Genomic DNA, 18689 nt, shown 5'->3' on the forward strand with positions numbered 1-18689 from the left:
CATCTAGGCCAACTTCTTCTGAATTTTTGTCATTTTATTTTGAGTAGATGTTTAATGGAGTTGTTTTTATGGCTTTGATTATTTATTTTCTCACATGTTTTGAAAAAATTGATTTTGACAATAATTGACTAAGTTTTAGGGTTTTTGTAAAACTCCTAATTATCTTTCTAGTGAAAGTTTTTCCCTCAGACGATGCACAAGTCTTTTGGACTCGTGTTTTATTATTTTGTGTCGTTATTTAGTTTGTATTGTTTTATTCACACTTTTTTTATATTTTCGATGCGTGTTATGTCAGAAGTTGCCAACATCTAGTGACAAAATCTGAATCTGATTTTGTGTCCAACTCATTATTTCCTTACAAGTGGCATCAGAGCCATAACATGATAGATTACGAAATGATCATGGTTAATATTTCTTTTTCAGAAAATAATATGGACTCATCTACTACAACAAATTCGTTTCTTAAACCTTCAGTCCTAGATGCATGGTATAAACTATGCTTTGTAGAAGACTATGATGCATTTTACTATCAAAGCAATGGATGAACGTGCATGACTGACCGGCTAAATCGGTATGATTAAAAATCAACTGGTAAGCGTACCAGGTCAAATTATAATATAGTGGACAAAAGTTCAGATGTCGAACCCACAGGGACTGTATAAATATGAATACCAAAATATATTTATTCCTACTTAATCTAGACTAATCAAAAAGAGGGATTTCAGATTTTAAACTAATAATTAAAAATTAAAATTAAAATAAAATTAATTAAAACACAGCTGAAAAATTTAGATTTAACTCAAATTTGGGAAAATTTCGATCAAGGACTCACGTAGGTACCAGACAATTCATGTAACAAGCACTCGATCTAAGACATCAGACTTAATCTTAATTCACGAGAATTTTCCTAATTTGTTCAAAAGACTATTTCTAGAACAATCAAACATATTCAAATTTGACGGATTAATCTTTCGTAATTCTATTCAAATTTGAATGCATGAATAACTGTGAAAATTCAGTTTACACCTAAACCGCATAATGAAACCGAATTCTATTTCTAGTCAGTTTTACACTATGTTGAATATCGAAGTGCTCAAAATCGAAACCTCCTCTGTCGAATTGGAATCAATTATGCAAGCAAATAACTGGCCAGAAAATTCACAAGACAAATATAAATTCTATAATCAATAAAATCAAATCAAGTATGAAAATCTCAAATAAACAAATCAAGTTTTCTACATAAATTGTCTGGCCCAATCATGTGGCCTTGATCGAATAAAAAAAAAACTACTCACAATTCATAATTCAAAACCAAGTTTAAATCATGAATTGACAAAAGAAAATAAAAGAAAAGAAAAGAATTCTCCCAAGCCTGCCGCCTTGCGTCTCTCTACGTCTGGATTCGGAACTAGAAAACCCTCCAAAATAATTAAAAACTTCTATTTATAATGCCCTGATCCCGTACAATTAAATTCCTTCTCGAAATATATTTTCTCGGAAAATTCTAACTTCGCGACACACGCGCGCGCTTGGAAAGTTACTCGCGCGCGCGCAGTTATATAAAAGAGTGGCTCAGACTTCTTATCTCGCGAGCACGCCTGAATCATCCCCGCTCGCGCGCGTATCTTCATCAAAGTTGCTGGATTTTTATACCACGCTCGTGCGCCACCAACAATGCGCTCGCGCGCGTTCTTTTTGTAGTGATCCTGCATGGAATCACCTACTAACTGGCAACTAATAGCATGCACTAAACTTAATACAGCAAAATACTTAACAAAGTAAAACGTGCGGAAACATAATCCATAATTTACATATCAGCTTAGTAAAACAAGTCCAGGCTTAATACTGTAGTGATACAACCATATCGCAAAACTAAAAGTAAACTGTCTAAAACATTTATACAGCTAAGCAAATCCTGCTGTATAAAATCTCCTGAAAAGCTCCGGCTCCCTAGTCCTACCTCGAGCTTCCGGCTCCATCCATCCTGCGACCTGCCCCGTGGAATATGGTGTCCAAGATAACAACTTGGACGTGAGCGCTAATGCCCAGTACATAAACATGAGTACACATATATATATGATGCATGCAACATGATGACTGGTAAAGGGTCATCTGAAAAGTCATGCTCAGTACCGGCGCCACATGAGTGCTGCCACCGCGCGGATCAACCTCTGGGTGCAACCACACTCGTCTAGTACACCAGAGTAGTCAGACATACATGACCCCACCGTCGCTGTACTCTCAGTGACAGACTATCGAGTATAAAACTGAGCGGCTCTATAAGCAGATATATCAAGGTATAGGCTCAACGTGTATATGCACATGACATATGTATATGGAAAACGGTAAATCATATATCATGCCATATAATAATGCCAAATAAATGCAACATATAAACATGTATACTCGCTGGCAATCTCAGTCAATGTGTATGTACCTCTAAGCTAGTTCAGTAAAGTAGGATCCTAGGTTCCAAGCCTAAATTTAAAGTTCACCGTATCGTCTTAACTAAGCTCATAAGTACTCCCAAAACTTAAATAGATTCCCGAACCATACCTTCGTCCGTAGTAAGCCCTTTGATGTCGCTGACTCTGGATGACTATAACAACTTCTTTGTTATTCCAGAATCTCACTATTATCGATAGGGCCCTCTGTATAACGCTTACTATATAACTGATCGAAGAAGAAAACTCGGAATTCGTATTTGAAAATGATCTCCGGAGACCCCTATTTATAGGCAAAATCTGGTGCAGATCGGAAGCTCCGTTGTGCACAACGGAAGCTTCGTTTTACGCATGCACGACACTTGTCAAAATCGGAAGCTTAGTCATAGGTGCACGTCATCGGAAGCTCCGTTCTACATCAGAAGCTCCGATACTGCATCGGACGTTCCGTTCTCTGACCGGCTGAATCGGTATGATTAAAAATCAACTGGCAAGCGCACCAGATCAAATTATAATATAGTGGACAAAAGTTCAGATGTCGAACCCACAGGGACTGTATATATATATGAATACCAAAATATATTTATTTCTACTTAATCTAGACTAATAAAAAAGAGTGATTCAGATTTTTAAACTAATAATTAAAATTGCAAATAAAATAAACTTAATTAAAATGCAGCAAAAATTTGATTTAATTCAAATATGGAAAAAGTTCGATCAAGGACTCACATAGGTACCAGAAAATTCATGTAACAAGTAGTCGATCTAAGACATCAGACCTAATCTTAATTCACGGAAATTTTCCTAATTTGTTCGAAGGACTATTTATAAAACAATTAAACCTATTCAAATATTGAATAATATTTTATACAGTATGGCAAATTTATAAATATTTTATACACAAAATCTAGTTACCTCATAAGTTTTACCATTTCACAACTGAACCTTAGCCAAGAACTTCCTGTCTATGACATTTGCAGCAACTGAGAGTGACCAAGGGGAGAAGTTAACAATTGATTCAGGACCAGGTCCGAAATTGCCCGCAAAATTTGATGTGAACACTCCATTTTTCATTGCATGGTATGCCCCAATGGCGATGGGATATTTGAAGTAATCAGAAGGGAAGAACCCTCAGCTTTCTGCTGTTGTAGTTGAATCCAAAGGGCTCACCAACTCTTCCATCGACCTCGTTGAGTGCTCCAAAGACACATTGTCGGCATTGGAATCCCTGTTTCATCACATTCAAGAGGAAAGACAAGGCTTTAATAGGAGTCAAACAAGAGCCACATGCCCATAGGCCTAATCAAGAAATTGAAACACCATATATCAGTAAACTACAGAGGATGCAAGGAGGTTGGCATTCTACAAGAGCCAGCCTTTCTTTTCGGCACCGAGATCAGGTAAATCTTCGATGCGATGCAGACAAGATCTGAAAATTGGGAAAATGGTGGGGCTCCACTGGAAGTTGTCTTATACTTCGAATACAGACTAAAGATGGTCTGAAACACCAAAATCAAAGCTGGAATCATCGAAAAATCGTAGGTGAAACAACGTGAAGGAAACAGCTCGCAAAAAGGCTCGGTGTCGGCACTAACAAGCATAAAAAATAGTGATTCATAGCCCAAAACGAAGCTACTGATTTAAGGAAGAAAACTGATCAAACCGTTTGAAATTTCGTCGCCAGATGAAAGAGATACAAGCCGAATACGGTGGCTGCTCGGGTTCTAGCGAGAAATACAGAAAATGAAAAACAAGAATTAGATCTCTGGCTATGGACATCAAACCTGGAGGAACCGGTCAGTGCTGCTAGGATTCAGACCTTGGGCTTTCCAATTACGGCATTGACGAGCAGTTCCCAGCGGTGGTGGACGGCTGGAGATGCAAAGTGGCGGCCGCTAGGGTTGAAGAAGAAATAAGATCGATGGCGATGAGTTTTTTTTCACTGTACGTACGAGAGAAAATATATAAGAAAGTTAAAAGGTGAATGGGAGATTAAGGATTTGTTCATCTTTTTTACTTCAGCAAATATCATTATATTTTTATTTTTTAACCTTTTTACTTCATCAAATATAATATGCCGAAGTAAAATATGACACAAAATTATTAGTGAAGCCCCGGTTTTTTAAAATCCGAAGTAAAATGTGTGTTTTTACATCGGCAGTCTAATTACTGAAGTGTATTGTTACATATTACTTCGTAATTAATAATTGACGAAGTAAATGGTGTCAAAGTAAAAGCTGAAAATTTTACTAGTGAGATCTTTGGTCCGAGGTTTAGGTTGTGGTCTGGGGTTTTCCCATAAGCATAGCACTCGTCAGATTTATGGCCTACATGACAGCAATATTTCGGATGATTTTCATAGATAACCCGCTGTTCCAGAATTCTATTCCCCATGCCAATATAAATTTTTGAATGAAGTGTCTGAAGCAGATCGACTTCAATACATACTCGAGCCATCGTGAGATGCTCTGGCATTAGACGTAAGTTCATCCATCTTTAATGGTTTACCCACCAGATTTGAAACTGAGAATAAGTGTGCTTTATCAAATAAAGAAATTGGAAGGTCAGGGAATCTAACCCGCACAGGCGCAATAGAACTTTCTTTTCGATAATCAAAAGATGGTGGCCACTTAAAAACGCGGAGGATATGGCCCTGAAGGAACCATCTACCCTTACCCCAGAAACGTGCCATGTCTTCCTCGAGTTTAAAATCGATGAAAAGGAATCCAGGTCGCAAGAATTTGACAGAATAAGGGCCTGCGAAACCAACAGTAGCAAAGGCTTGAATAGTTTTCTCCTTTGTTGGCCATCCACCTGAGAATTTACCGATCAAAGCAAATGGATGGACTTTGCTCATATCGATTAATTCTTCTTCCGAAAAGAAAATACCCGGCGCATTCTTATACATAACCATCTGCTTCCCCGAGATTTGGTTGTCTTCTCCTTGTAAAAAGCTTTTTTTCAATGTTCTGGGCGAGGAGGCCATGAACGCCGCCACATAGGACTTTTTCCCACCGCCTGGTGGGTCAGGGACCGGCGATGATGAGTCGCCGCGATAATGAAGTTCAAACCTAGGGTTTTGGTTATTCATAATATCATTTAATGATTGATATATTTGTTGGACATCATTTATTTTTTTTAATTTTTTGTTTTTTAAAATCTAATTATCTCATTTTGCTTATAATATTTTTGTTTCTAAAAGTTTTGATTGAATTTTAAATTTCATTAATTAAAAACATTTACATTCAACTTTTTTTTTTTTTTTTTTTATATTTTGAGAGTAAATGCATATTCTTATAATTATTTAATTTGGTGTATCTAAGATTTCTTCATGAATCGCAAGACCATCTCATAATTTTTTTTTAATGGTTTTAGCTTTTATGAGGAGAAAAATTAGTTAGCTTTTTTTAATTTTAACTTTTATATATATGATATGTGTGTGTTGGTGTGTTTTTTATTTATTATTTTAGATTAAAACTTGACTCTAATTGAATTGATTTATTTCCACATGAGTATGTAATTTAATATACATATATATATATATATATATATTAATAACTTTTACAAATCTAATATTTTTTTATATTTAAATATGATATATAAATATATATATATATTAATAACTTTTGCAAATTTAATAATTTTTTATATTTAAATATGAACTCATGATATAATTATTACCTCAATAGGCCCTTACATAAATTAAAATATATATGATTTTTTTTTAAAAAAATATGTTTATTCAGTTTACAAACAAATAAAAATCAAGTATATGGTATTTCAATTTTTTAACAAACTGAATAGTATTTAATTAAAATTTTTGTGGAATTTTTTTTAAAATATTTGTGGAAAAAATATATTCACTTTATCTACAAAAAAATAAAAACAAAGTATTTTAGTATTTTATTTTTTTTTTGGAAATTGAATCTTTATCTAATATGCACACACTTTGTCAATTTTGACCTTATCATAATAATCGATTTTACATATAATATAAATATTGATTTACGTTTATGCCCTAACTAAAATGTTATTTTTTACTTTGGGAAAATAAGTTTTTTGGTCCAGTAACTTTACCCCCTTTGAGTTTTGGTCTAGTAGCTTTTCCGATATGGGTATTGGCACACTAACTTTGCATTTTTAATGTTTTTGGTCCAACTGCATACGTGTCAGCTTTTGATTGGTCCATGTTATCATTTTGGACCAATCAGAAGTTGACACATATGCAGTTTGACCAAAAAACACTAAAAATGCAAATTTAGTATACCAAAACCCACATCGGAAAAGTTAATGGACCAAAACCAAAACATGGACAAGTTAATGGACCAAAAAAATTATTTTCCCTTTTACTTTTATAACCTTTTATATTTTCATATGGTTTTACTTATAGTGTAAATAAAAGGAAAAAGTTGTTATTTCACAATTGTAAAATTTTGACATTTTATTCACTTTTAAATAGATATAAATGGATAGATAATAAAGGTGATGGAAGCCAAAGCCTCGACCCATCTTATAAAATACTTTATTTACTCTTATTAATATAAAACTCTATTTCTTTACTATTAAATAATCCATATAGAATCTAGATGATATATACAGATATTTGCATTTGGAAGTCTCTCAAACCTTAGTATAATGGACCACTTCCAAAAGACTAAAAAAACCTGCCAAAAATTGAAAACTACGAGTGTGAATTCTATGATTACCTGGTCTACATGCACGCTTGGGGCTGCAGGTTCTTGGAGATACCAGATTGAGTATACATGTTATATGATTGCTTATTTTATGTGGCGTTGATTGTATGTGTATTTGTTATGCTACAGATATTATGCTGCATGCATGGACACGTTGAGCTTTATGTCTTGATTTGCATAGTCAGTGATTGAGGTCGCTCAAACCCGTTATATTTTGTGGATGAATACCATAGTTTTGGATCCGGATACGTCCACGGTTTTCTGGTATAATACCTCCTGATGCGATGGTTAAAAAAATATAAAATGAGAAATGGAAAGGAAACAAAACACGATTTTCGTTGATTGCAGGTAGTTTTTCTAATTTATTCAAGTAGATTTAGAAGTTTTCTTCATATTTGTTTTTCTTAAAATAATCACATCTCGATTTTACCCTCAAGTTCCATTTGTAGTATGGATAAGTATTTTGTATTATTATAATTTGGATCAAGATTATTTAATATATGTGAGTATAATATATGAAGAACGATGAGGGCAAGCATGCTTAAAAATAGAAAAAAAATGCTCGGTGGATAATCATCTTAAAAATATAAAAAAAATAACCTTAAAAATGTCATCTTCTTCTTCGAAAAATCGAGGTGAAATAATTTTTGAGAGAAAGAGTTAGTTTTGCTGTGATTGAAATGTGTTTGAGCGATCATATTTATAGGAAAAAAAATATCTGTTTTATTACCGTTAGTTACGATTTGGTGAATAAAAATTTACGAAAATATACGATGCATAAAATGATAATCATAATTAAATAATAATGTATATCACATCACATTATTATAAGAGGTGTCATAGACTCCTTTTATATAATAACGTGAAATTATACCAATATAGTTAGTATATATATGCAATAATATATATGCAGTAATATATAATGTAATCATATCACGTTATTATAATGTGGTGTCATATACATCCTTTTATATAATAACATCATGAAATTATACAAACTTAGTTAGTGTATATACACAATAATATATAAACAGTAATATATAATTTAATCATATCATGTTATTATAATGTGATGTCATAGACATCCTTTCATATAATAACATAAAATTATACAAATTTAGTTAGTATATATACACAATAATATATAAGCAATAATATATAATGTAATTATATCACGCTATTATAATGTGGTGTCATAGACATCTTTTTATATAATAACATGAAATTATACAAATATAGTTAGTATATATACACAATAAAAATAGGGGAAATTGCATATATCACCCTTGTGAAATCCCGTGTTAGCTAATAACCTCATGTGAAAATTTTTTAAGCTAATAACCCCCTGCGATTCTAGATTTGTAGCATACACACCCTTTTCAGCTAAAAAATGACGAAAATACCCCTACACAAAATAAATGATAAATTAAATAGTTCATAAAAGTCAAGAACATTTTCGTTATTTTTTAGCCAGAAGGAGTGTATATGCTACAAATCTAAAATCACAGGGGGTTATTAGCTTAAAATTTTTTCACAGAGGGTTATTAGCTAACACGGGATTTCACAAGGGTGATATATGCAATTTACCCATAAAAATATATAGGTAGTAATATATAATATAATCATATCACGTTATTATAATGTCGTGTCATGGACATCATTTTATATATTAATATGAAATTATATATTAAGATATATACATAATAAAAATATATAAACAATAAAATAAATATTCTTACTTGTTGAATATTTTTGCTTTGTCTTGGTGTATTGGAGCTTTGGAAATTATAGAAATCTTCGAGCGATCATACTGTGATCATAACGTGTTGTAAAAAGTAAAAATTACGGTAAAAAGATAAAACTTCAAAAGCTCAAAATATATCAAAACATACTTTAAAAAATTTTCTCTCTACTCAATTGTGTTTTTCATCACAAATAAATAGACCTATTTATAGATCCTCATTTGATATTAATCCAAAAATAAATATATAATCATTTACATCATCACATACTAATATTCAACATTCAACTTTCAACTCTATATTTTTTTATATTTGTATTAGTGTGATAATGTAAAGTTTGTTTAATTACACGCTTAGTTGACGTACAATCCATTTTTTTTAATTAAATAGTTGTAGAAAATAAAAAATATTAAATTATTATAAAAAAGAATTTAAAAATAAAGAAGCCACGTTTAATATAATAGAAATAGATAGATAATAAAGGTGATGGAATCCAAAGTCTCGACCCATCTTATAAAATACTTTATTTACTCTAACTCTATTTTATTTATTTATTATTAAATAATCCATATAGAATCTAGATGATATATACAGATATTTGCATTTGGAAGTCTCTCAAACCTTAGTATAATGGACCACTTCCAAAAGACTAAAAAATGAATAAGCCAACTACCATCTCGATGGCTCTACCATCGGAAATCATCGCCGGTATCCTATCGATGCTCCCGACGCGAACCATCGTAATTTGCAGATGTGTTTGCAAGCATTGGAACGAGCTTCTCTCGAGTACTGAGTTTGCCAGACTCCATCTCTCCGTATCGACCCCCGGACTACTTGTGCTTCACACTGATCCAAAGTGGAGTGAGTACAGATGCAATGTAGTCGAAAATGACGTCATTCAACACGGTGATGAGGTGATGAAATTTGATCCCAGAGAATTCATCACCTCCCCTGCTGATTACCAAATACAGACGCAAAGTTCGGTACATGGTCTCCTCTGCTTGAGATACCTCAGCAAGATAAATGATGCGATTTATGTATGCAATCCCATCACTCGTCAGTACATCTCTCTTCCTAGACTTCCACGCGTTGTGGAGTTTGCTAGCTTTACTCACTGTGGGTTCGGGGTAAGCTCGATAACCAGCCAGTACAAGGTCGTTTACATGCTCCAAAAGAGTGTGCACGAAGCGTGGAAGTGTGTGAGGTCTGAAAACTACGAGTGTGAATTCTATGATTACCTGGTCTACACACTTGGGGCAGCAGGTACTTCTTGGAGAAGCATTGCAAGAAACTCCCCATTTGAGCAAGCTCACTTCTCCTTTGGCGTGTTTCTTAACGGAAATCTACACGGGCTTGTAAGAAAGTCATGCGAATCCACGGTTTCAATATCATGTTTCGATCTTGAAGATGAATCGTTTAAGCCCTTTTCTCCTCCCCCATATCCAATAAAGCTGGTATGGTTCGGGAACTGTGATATTTTAGGAGTTTTGGGTGATTGCTTGTGCATTTGTGACTCTAGTATTGAGAGGGGCATCGTTTTCTGGACGATGAAGGAATATGGGGTCCAAGAATCATGGACGAGACAATTCGTTCTTATGGACACAAATATATGTCCTTCTATTGAACTATTCGATGTGATTTACCCCATCAAAGGTTATGAAAATGGAGACATCTTGTTTTCTTGGCAAGATATGAAGTTGGTGTTCTTCTACAACAAAAGGACTGAAACCAATCATAAAGTTGACATATCTACCCATGATTTTGAACCTGGTGGTTGGTTTAAGGCGACGCCTCACAATTCAAGCTTTCTTTCACTCCAGAGCTTCGACGGGGAACATGTGGTTTCGTTTTGAACAATCAAAACGATGCTGGTAAGAATATTGAAATAAGCCGTGTATGCAGTTTGTTAATAACACGGTCGGTGTTGTATTCAGTGTTATAACACCAAAGACAACACAGTACAGCGGAAATAAAAGCGTAAAGTAGATAACATCAAGTAAATAAATTTTGCACAAGTATCTCTTAGGGCTAAATATCACTAGAAAGATAATATCAGTCTTACAAAGTAATACTAGTGATTTTATGAAAAATCATTAAATCCTAAATTTTTCAATATGTTTAGAAATCAAACTTGCATCCTAAATAAATCAGAGTAAAACAAATTAGATGCAACTCCCTGTATGCCTAAAAACGAAGACATGTACATAAAATATCTTCAAACACTATGCACTAAGTATTATCTCCGATGTCTTCAACATCAACGACAACATGGGGACAACAACAACGATGGCTGCAAAATACTTCTTCAGAAATCTTCAAATTCTCGATCAGAATTCTTCAATAGATGCTCTGTGAACGTACGTCTGAAGCTCTCTCCACTTATGCGTGAAAATCCTCTTTAAATAGACTTGAATCCAAGAGAAGCTGATTTTCATAAATAGAGTCCTACAAGTATAAGGAAACAATTATAAGTAGGAATAATTAAGACACATAACTAGAACAAAACAAAAACAAATATATTAATCATAAAAGCGAAGCTAAAACAAAGATGAGAGAGAAAAAAATAATAAAATGGGTGTGACACCAATCAATCTAAAATTGACCTCTATCAGAAACCTCAGCTTTTTCAGCATCCTCATCATTTTCTTGTTCTTGTGTCCCAGATGGACCAGCTTCAGTTTGTGCACTATCTCCTTCTTTTTGGCCAGAAATGTCAAGTTGACGCCTACAATTAGCAAGTAAAGTGCTGGCCAGATCTTCCTAAGCTTGTGCAATCTATTCTTCAGCATGAGTCATCAGCAACTGAATAGTATTCATTGAAACTTCCAGAGAATAAGAAGTAGGCACTGTTAATTCAGTATTGTCACCCGTGTTGTTAACACCAGGTACAACATCAGGAACTGTAGCAAGGGTAGGAGCATCAGTCCAGGGCAAATAAAGTACGCGATTCCCTTTGAGTAATCCAGCTACAATCTTGAGTATCCCAGGTTGTTCAGACAGATCTTCAGTAATGTTCCGAATAAACCCCAGAGAGGTCATGGCACCTTCGTTGACTTAAATCCTCCATCAGAAAACTGAAGAATTGTCCTAACCACTTGCTTCCAAAAATTAAAAGAACTCCGAGTTCATATTGCATGGAGAATTAATGCCAGTGACCTAGTTACCACTATAGAATTCCTTGAGGGCGTCAAATTGCGCACTGAAATATTGTGTAGAACTGAGTAAAAAGATGTGAGCTTAGCAGCATAAAAATGGTCATTGAATTTAGTGACCATACCATCAGTAAGGACTGAAATCACTTCATTGATGTATGGGTGGTTGCCTTCTTCCACTTCGGGAGTATTGTAGAGAGAGTTGATCAAAGTTGGGGTAAATTCAAACAACCTTCCATGAAGAAACACAAGGCCATACTTACCTGATTCTGGATTCCTAATGTCTGCTGTGAGATTGGCATAAAACTCCAGAACAGCCTTCTTGCAATATGGCACAACTGTCACAACTGTGGAATAAAGCTTCCTAAGCTTCAAAAGGTCAATCAAATTGTTCCTACAGTAGGCATTCCCATCAATGTTCCTTTCACTTAGCATACCTCTGTGTACATAGAGGGGCCATACTATAGCAGCATCACCATAGTAAAATAGAAATGAATTAGCAACATCCACATTATACTCATCATATGCAGTGTTGCCTGTGGTGTTGGAAACATCAACAACAACATCAGTAGCCACAGCAGAAGTGTCTTTTTTCTCAAGTTGTTCATCATCAACATTAGTGCTGGAAATATCTTTAGTATCTTCCTCATCACCAATATCAGCACTTTTATCGGAGGAACTCGCATTAGAGGAAGTAGAGGTGGAGGAACCTTCATTAAATTGCTCTTTCCCAGTAGCAAAGTTATCCATCATCTCATAATCAGGCTCATCATTGGAGATGAGCAGAGGGGTTAGCATGAACAACGACCTTCACTTTCTTCAGGCTAACCAAGATTTGAGCCAAGGAAACATCATCCTCATCAAAAACAGGAAGATCGGCAGGGGTTGTCTTGTAGAAGCCCGGTTCCATTTTATAAGATTAATTTGTTAATCACGTTTAGAATTAACAAAACATGATTAAGGGATTTTACTATGATCTAACGGACCAAGGATTTGGGTCCAGAATGCCCGAAAAATGGTTAATTGGCTTATTGGGATCTGGAAGATCAGAGGATCTGAACTGGGTTCGAAGGTAGGGTGAGATCGGACGGTCCGAACTCTCCAAATACAGATGTCAAAAGGAATTCTACAGGTGTATCGGACGTAAGGGATCAGACGATCCGAAGAGGGATCGGACCACCCGAACTTGCATTCATTCGACATGGAAACCAAACAAAGATCGGACCGTCCGAATCGGGGATCGGACCGTCCAATCGAGGTCTATAAATAGGGGTCCGAGTGCTCTCATTTGGTTGCAAAATCAAACCTCTCCTTGGCCCATGTTAGGTGATTTTAAGAGCTTTTGGGTAATCTTATTTTAAGAGTTGGAGTAGGTAGTAATTTTTATATTACAAACAGTGTTCATAGTAGCGACCAAGCGACGGAGCTTTGGCGAGGTATCCTGGGGTCGTAGCTAGGCTATGCCCAAGCTTTGGGGCATACAACATTAGCGGGCTGACGGCGGACGAAGGTATGGCTCTGGTTCCCTATAGTAAATAGGGAGTAGGTTATAGTTTATTAAGGCTTTTAGAGCATGTTAGGTGATGTTTGGCATGGTAGTTAATGCATGGTTATTATGCATTGTAGTGCCACATGGTAGGCTTGGAACCTAGAGGGGAGTTTCTAAGATCTGCCTTAGTAAAGGTACGGAAGTATTATTCGAGATACCCAAATTGAGTATGCATGTATTATGTGTCTTCATGTATTATGTGATTGCATGGTTTATATGATTTATTAGTACAACATGTCATGCCTGTATGTTGCATACATGACATATTGATCTCATATCCTTGAGATATCATGTAATATGGCGCTCACCCTACGAGTTGTGGATGGTTGGATATGTAAGTCTTGTTTCAAGTCACCATTATGGTTGGATATTTGTACTAGTATCAGGTCACCATTATCCAGTGGGTATAGGAGACACCTCTTGATGCAATGGCATAGCGTGCTATATACCCTGGGCACGGTCTATGAGCTATTGTAATGCCCCAAATTTATCTTATTTAACTTTATTTGAGATAATCAGAGATTTTAGAAGTCGGGGGCCATTTTGATATTTATCAGGGACTATTTTGAAATTTTTGGAAGTTTCAGGGACTTAAATGCGAAATTGAGTTTTTATATATTATATACACGTGGAAATGTTGACTTAGTCTTGTTTCTTCATCTTCATCCCCTCCAACTCGGTTCTCTCCATTAGAGGCGACCAAAGCTTCCTTCAAGCTTTCAGATTTCGGTTTCTGCTCGATTCGTCCGTTCGAATTTATTTCTGAAGGCAGATTAGCGATCCTGGCTGCGAGAGCTTTGTTCTATAGTAAGTATTTCTCCGATCAGTTATACTTCATATTTTGGATGTTGTTAGAATCGACTGAGTTTCGGATATGATGTTCTTGAACTAGTTCTTATCGTTTATTCTCTTTCAGATCGGAATTAGAGCGTTGTTCGGATTTGTTACGATTTTATTGTTGAATTTCGAGAAATTGGGTTTTGATATTTTTTGTTTTGAGTTGTTATTGATGATGTGATATTGGTTTGAGTGTATTCGATGCATTTACTGCTGTCTGTGATTTCGGATTGATCAGAATATAGTCGTTATGCCACCAGTTTGAGTTGTGGGCTATAGTTTGGTTTGAGTTGATTTGAGCCATTTTCAGTCGAGTTTGAATGTCGATTTTTATCTCGAGCCTTTATTACTTCTTTTACAGATTCGTTCGAAGGCCGTTGAGTTGCGAGGTTGCAGGAGTTTAATCGTTTTGAAGATTGAAGCCGGTATAGTATCGATTTATTATTATCGATTGAGGAAGTTTGAATGAGTTTTGAATGAGTAATTTTTTGTTTTACAGATTTGAAGCTTGTGAAGCATCAAAAGTGGTATAAGACGACTTAGACTGGAATGGAACGAGTGACTCGAATCCGACTTGATTCGAGTGTTCCGAAGAAATCACATACTTGCATGTTAATTGAATTACTTGAATTTATTGATTGAGTTATGATTTTCAATTGCATTCATATTGAGTCAATTGATTCATTTCATTTTGAATTAGACGTTTTGAGAATTATAGTAGAGGGCATTGGTAGGCGATTACTACAATGACATACTTAACTCTCTATAATTGCTTCAGAGTCTAGAGGATTGAAATATGCACTATCCACCTCGAGGGGAGAGTCGGTGTGATTTGTGTGATATTTCATCCTCGGGATCCCATTAGAGGAAGAGAATAACCGGAATACCTTTTGATTATCCAGACTTGATAATCCCGGACTATAAAAACATGCACTTCATTTTAGATTCCTCTTGAATTGCATTGTTGTTATTCGTATATCATGAGTTGATGTATTAATTGATATTGCATGTTTGTTGCTTACACTGGAAATATTATTCTCACCCGTTTATCCGGCTGTTGTCTTGTCTTGTATGTGTGCTTGGCGACAGGTGGGGCAGGACCGAGTCAGAGATCTCATGGCTAGGTGGTCGAGTTGATAGAGTGAGTCCTTGGTGTTGTAGAAGTCGAATGAGTAGTTCGAACTTGTGTTGTATTTGGATCTGTAATAGCTAGAACTGATGCATGTTCTACTTTCGAAGAATTGTATAACTCTAGAACTACCATGTATTATATTTTGAATGTCGTTTTTTGTTTGAGTATGCATGTTGAGATTTATGAATGGAGGAATGCATGCCTTAGATAAAATTCTTGAATTTTTGTACAGAGGGGCGCGCTCGATCGGGTGAGTTCAACCGATCGAGCGCAAGCCTCAATTTTCAGAGGCAGTGTGTTGGAATTTTGTTATCGCTCGATCGGCTGAGTTCAACCGATCGAGCGGGAGCCTTGTTTAGTCGGAGACAGTGAGCTCGGATTTTCGCCGCCCTCGATCGGTTGAGTTCAACCGATGAGAGATGGCCCTTTAAAAAAATTACTTGAGTTCCACCTTGGCTTTTGTCCAAGATTGTTGGTTTTATTCTTGATTAGATGATTAGAATCTAGGTCTCACATTAAGTAATATCAGAGCGATAAATTTTTGGTTGAACTAGAAGTGAGTGGGGTAGATCGAGTCCGCTTAAATTGGCTCCTCGCATGTGATTGAGTTATTTATTGATTATTTAAATTTCATGCGAGCATGCTTTATTATTTGAGAATTAATTGAATTACATGATTATGTGATTTTAATTATAAAGCATAGAACTACTTGAGATATAACTGTTTTTGTTTATCGACTTGTATCCGAAATTCTGAGAGGTTGAAGGGCACCGAATTTCAGCGATTGAGATATCTTGTGTCCTAACCTTTGATTATCAGATGGGTCCTTGTCGAGTAATTAACAGAAATCCACTGCCAGTTACTCCTCCAAACGAGCAAGCTAGTACCGTAACTGATCAGATGGATGCCACAACAATGCCTATGGAAACCTTACTGAAGAGGTTTCAGTCGTTTAACCCACCATTTTTGCAGGGTATAGAGAATCATGTTGACTGTGAGAGATGGTCGGATGACACTGATCAATTGTTTGATTCCCTTGACTATTCTGATGACCGCAGAACCAGGTTGGTCATTCATCAGCTTCGGGGTATTGCTAAGAACTGGTGGAACACGAAGAAGAGAGCCATGGAAAATCGAGGTACAGATATTAACTGGAATCTTTTCAAAACTGAGTTTCATAAGCGGTTTTTCCCAGTTTCGTACCAAAAGGATAAGGGAGCCGAGTTCGCCAATCTGAGGCAGGGGAATCTGAATATCGAGGAGTATGTAGCCAAGTTTGATAGTTTGCTGAGATTTGCACCGCACATTGCCGACAACAAAGAAGCAAAAGCCGATCAGTTCATTAATGGTTTGAACCCTGATATCTTCACATTTGTAAACACTGCTAGGCCTGATAATTTTGGGGATGCCATGAATCATGCAAAAGGAGCTGAAGCAGGTTTGTGGAGACAGAGAGGAGATCTAGTTGTGTCTCAGCAGCCTAGTCAGTCTCAGAACCAACCACATCATTACCAGAATCAATCTTTTCAATTTCAGAATCAACCACCGTGTTCTGAGGGTGGTAGCAGTGGAGGTAATAGGAAGGATTACTATCATCCGAAGGGAAAGCAGTTTAAGAAGCATGGAAGCAGTTCTTCGAGCTCTAGTGGCTCATGGCAGTTTGGATCGGGACAGAGTTTGAGTCAGTCAGGCATGTCTTGTGCCAATTGCGGAGGTCGTCACTCCAGTGATCAGTGTAGAGGTATTTTTGGAAGCTGCTATATCTGTAACCAGGCGGGGCACTTTTCCAGATCGTGTCCTCAGCGGGGCTCTAAGCAAGCACAGAGTGGAAATTCTTCGAGACAGACAGCTCAGCCTCAGCGGCAAGCATCTACGGTCCACTCTTTCCAACCTCAACAGCAAAAGAGACAGGAAGGTAACCAGCATACGAACCAACCTCCCAGACAGCAGGCACGAGTTTATGCTCTGGCTGAAGATCAGGCTCAGGCTGCAACCGATAATGACATAACAGGTAAACGTTCAATTTGGGTTTTTCTGCTCTTTTTGTACTGATAGATACTGGTGAGTCTCTTGCTTTCTTATTGAAGAATCTGTTTAATGTTTATCGTGCCTCTAACTTTTGTCGGGTCGTTCGAATTGACGAACACTCCTATAGTGTTTTTAATTTTTCTATTAACCGGATCTTTCAGAAGTATTAGTTGAAACTAGGAATTCTTATCGATGATTTGCTTGTCTTCTTGGAATGAGAATTGTACTGATCATTCAGAGCTTTTGAGAATCGTATTTCAGATTTTGGTGCCAAGCAGTTGTATGCTATTCTTCGATGTCTGAATTCTGATTGGATCGAGTTAAAATTTCCTCGATTGTAAGATCTGGTGATGGAATTTCTGTTGATTAGCACTCCAGTATTCTTGAAGTCGGTACGGATGATCTTTCAGTACTCAATATTTTTTTCTTATCGAGAATTTTGGATATACTCTTATTCAGAGGAATCACGCTCTAGTCTAGGCATCGAGACATCTGAAGATGCTCGAGACTCAAGGTCTGGCTCTGAACTTGAGCTCGCAGTGACCTTATTGATTGGAAGGTTTGGCATCGTTTCTTTACGAGGAGATTTCCGCAATCTTTTCTAATCTTAGAAGCCGAAGGATTTGTTCTTATTTTATCTACTATCTGATTTTGATTGACCGATTGATGAAATCTTCTACCGTATTCCATACAGAATGACTTTTAGTCAGGACCAGAGGATTGATATTTTGTCAGAGGTCGTCAGATGTCATGTTTTGCCGAAGTCTGTCAGTTTAGACAAATATCCTCGATGCACTCGTTCTTTCGGCATAGACTTAAAAAAGACATTTGTTGTTTGATTACAACGTATTTTATTTCAATATCATCATAACGACGGACAGTCAGATCAGACGAGACAAACGTTAGAGGAGATGCCATGAGCTGTAGTGCTCAACATAGCACTAGTTGGCAGAATCCTTGATTCTAGTGGCGACTTCGTACAACGACAACTATTTGATGAATTATTGAAGGAACTTTTCAAGAGTTGTACGAGAAGAGAGGAAGATCCCCGTTAATTCGAGATGATTTTCTGTGTCACATGAGTTAAAACTAGAGATGATTCGATTTGTGA

At 36.1% G+C, this 18689-nt stretch overlaps 1 protein-coding gene and 1 long non-coding RNA gene across 2 annotated transcripts; one reads left to right on the forward strand and one right to left on the reverse strand.

The window, feature by feature from the left end:
* Positions 1–1794: 1794 nt before the first annotated feature.
* LOC140884852 (uncharacterized) lies at positions 1795–5479 on the reverse strand. The gene is made up of 3 exons (XR_012150747.1): positions 5023–5479; positions 4264–4386; positions 1795–4168 (listed from the first exon to the last, which is right to left on the reverse strand). It is a non-coding gene; the product is annotated as an uncharacterized lncRNA (long non-coding RNA).
* A 4057-nt stretch (positions 5480–9536) lies between these two features.
* Positions 9537–10733, forward strand: LOC140878852 (F-box protein At3g07870-like). The gene has a single exon (XM_073282475.1). The coding sequence runs from the start codon at positions 9537–9539 to the stop codon at positions 10731–10733; it is 1197 nt and encodes a 398-aa protein (XP_073138576.1).
* Positions 10734–18689: the final 7956 nt, after the last annotated feature.

Source organism: Henckelia pumila, chromosome 2 (genome assembly GCF_033568475.1).
Source record: "Henckelia pumila isolate YLH828 chromosome 2, ASM3356847v2, whole genome shotgun sequence".
Lineage (NCBI taxonomy): Eukaryota > Viridiplantae > Streptophyta > Magnoliopsida > Lamiales > Gesneriaceae > Henckelia > Henckelia pumila.

Coding starts and splice junctions, on each gene's coding strand:
- LOC140878852 (XM_073282475.1), top strand. CDS start 9,537: ATGAATAAGCCAACTACCATCTCGATGGCTCTACCATCGGAAATCATC.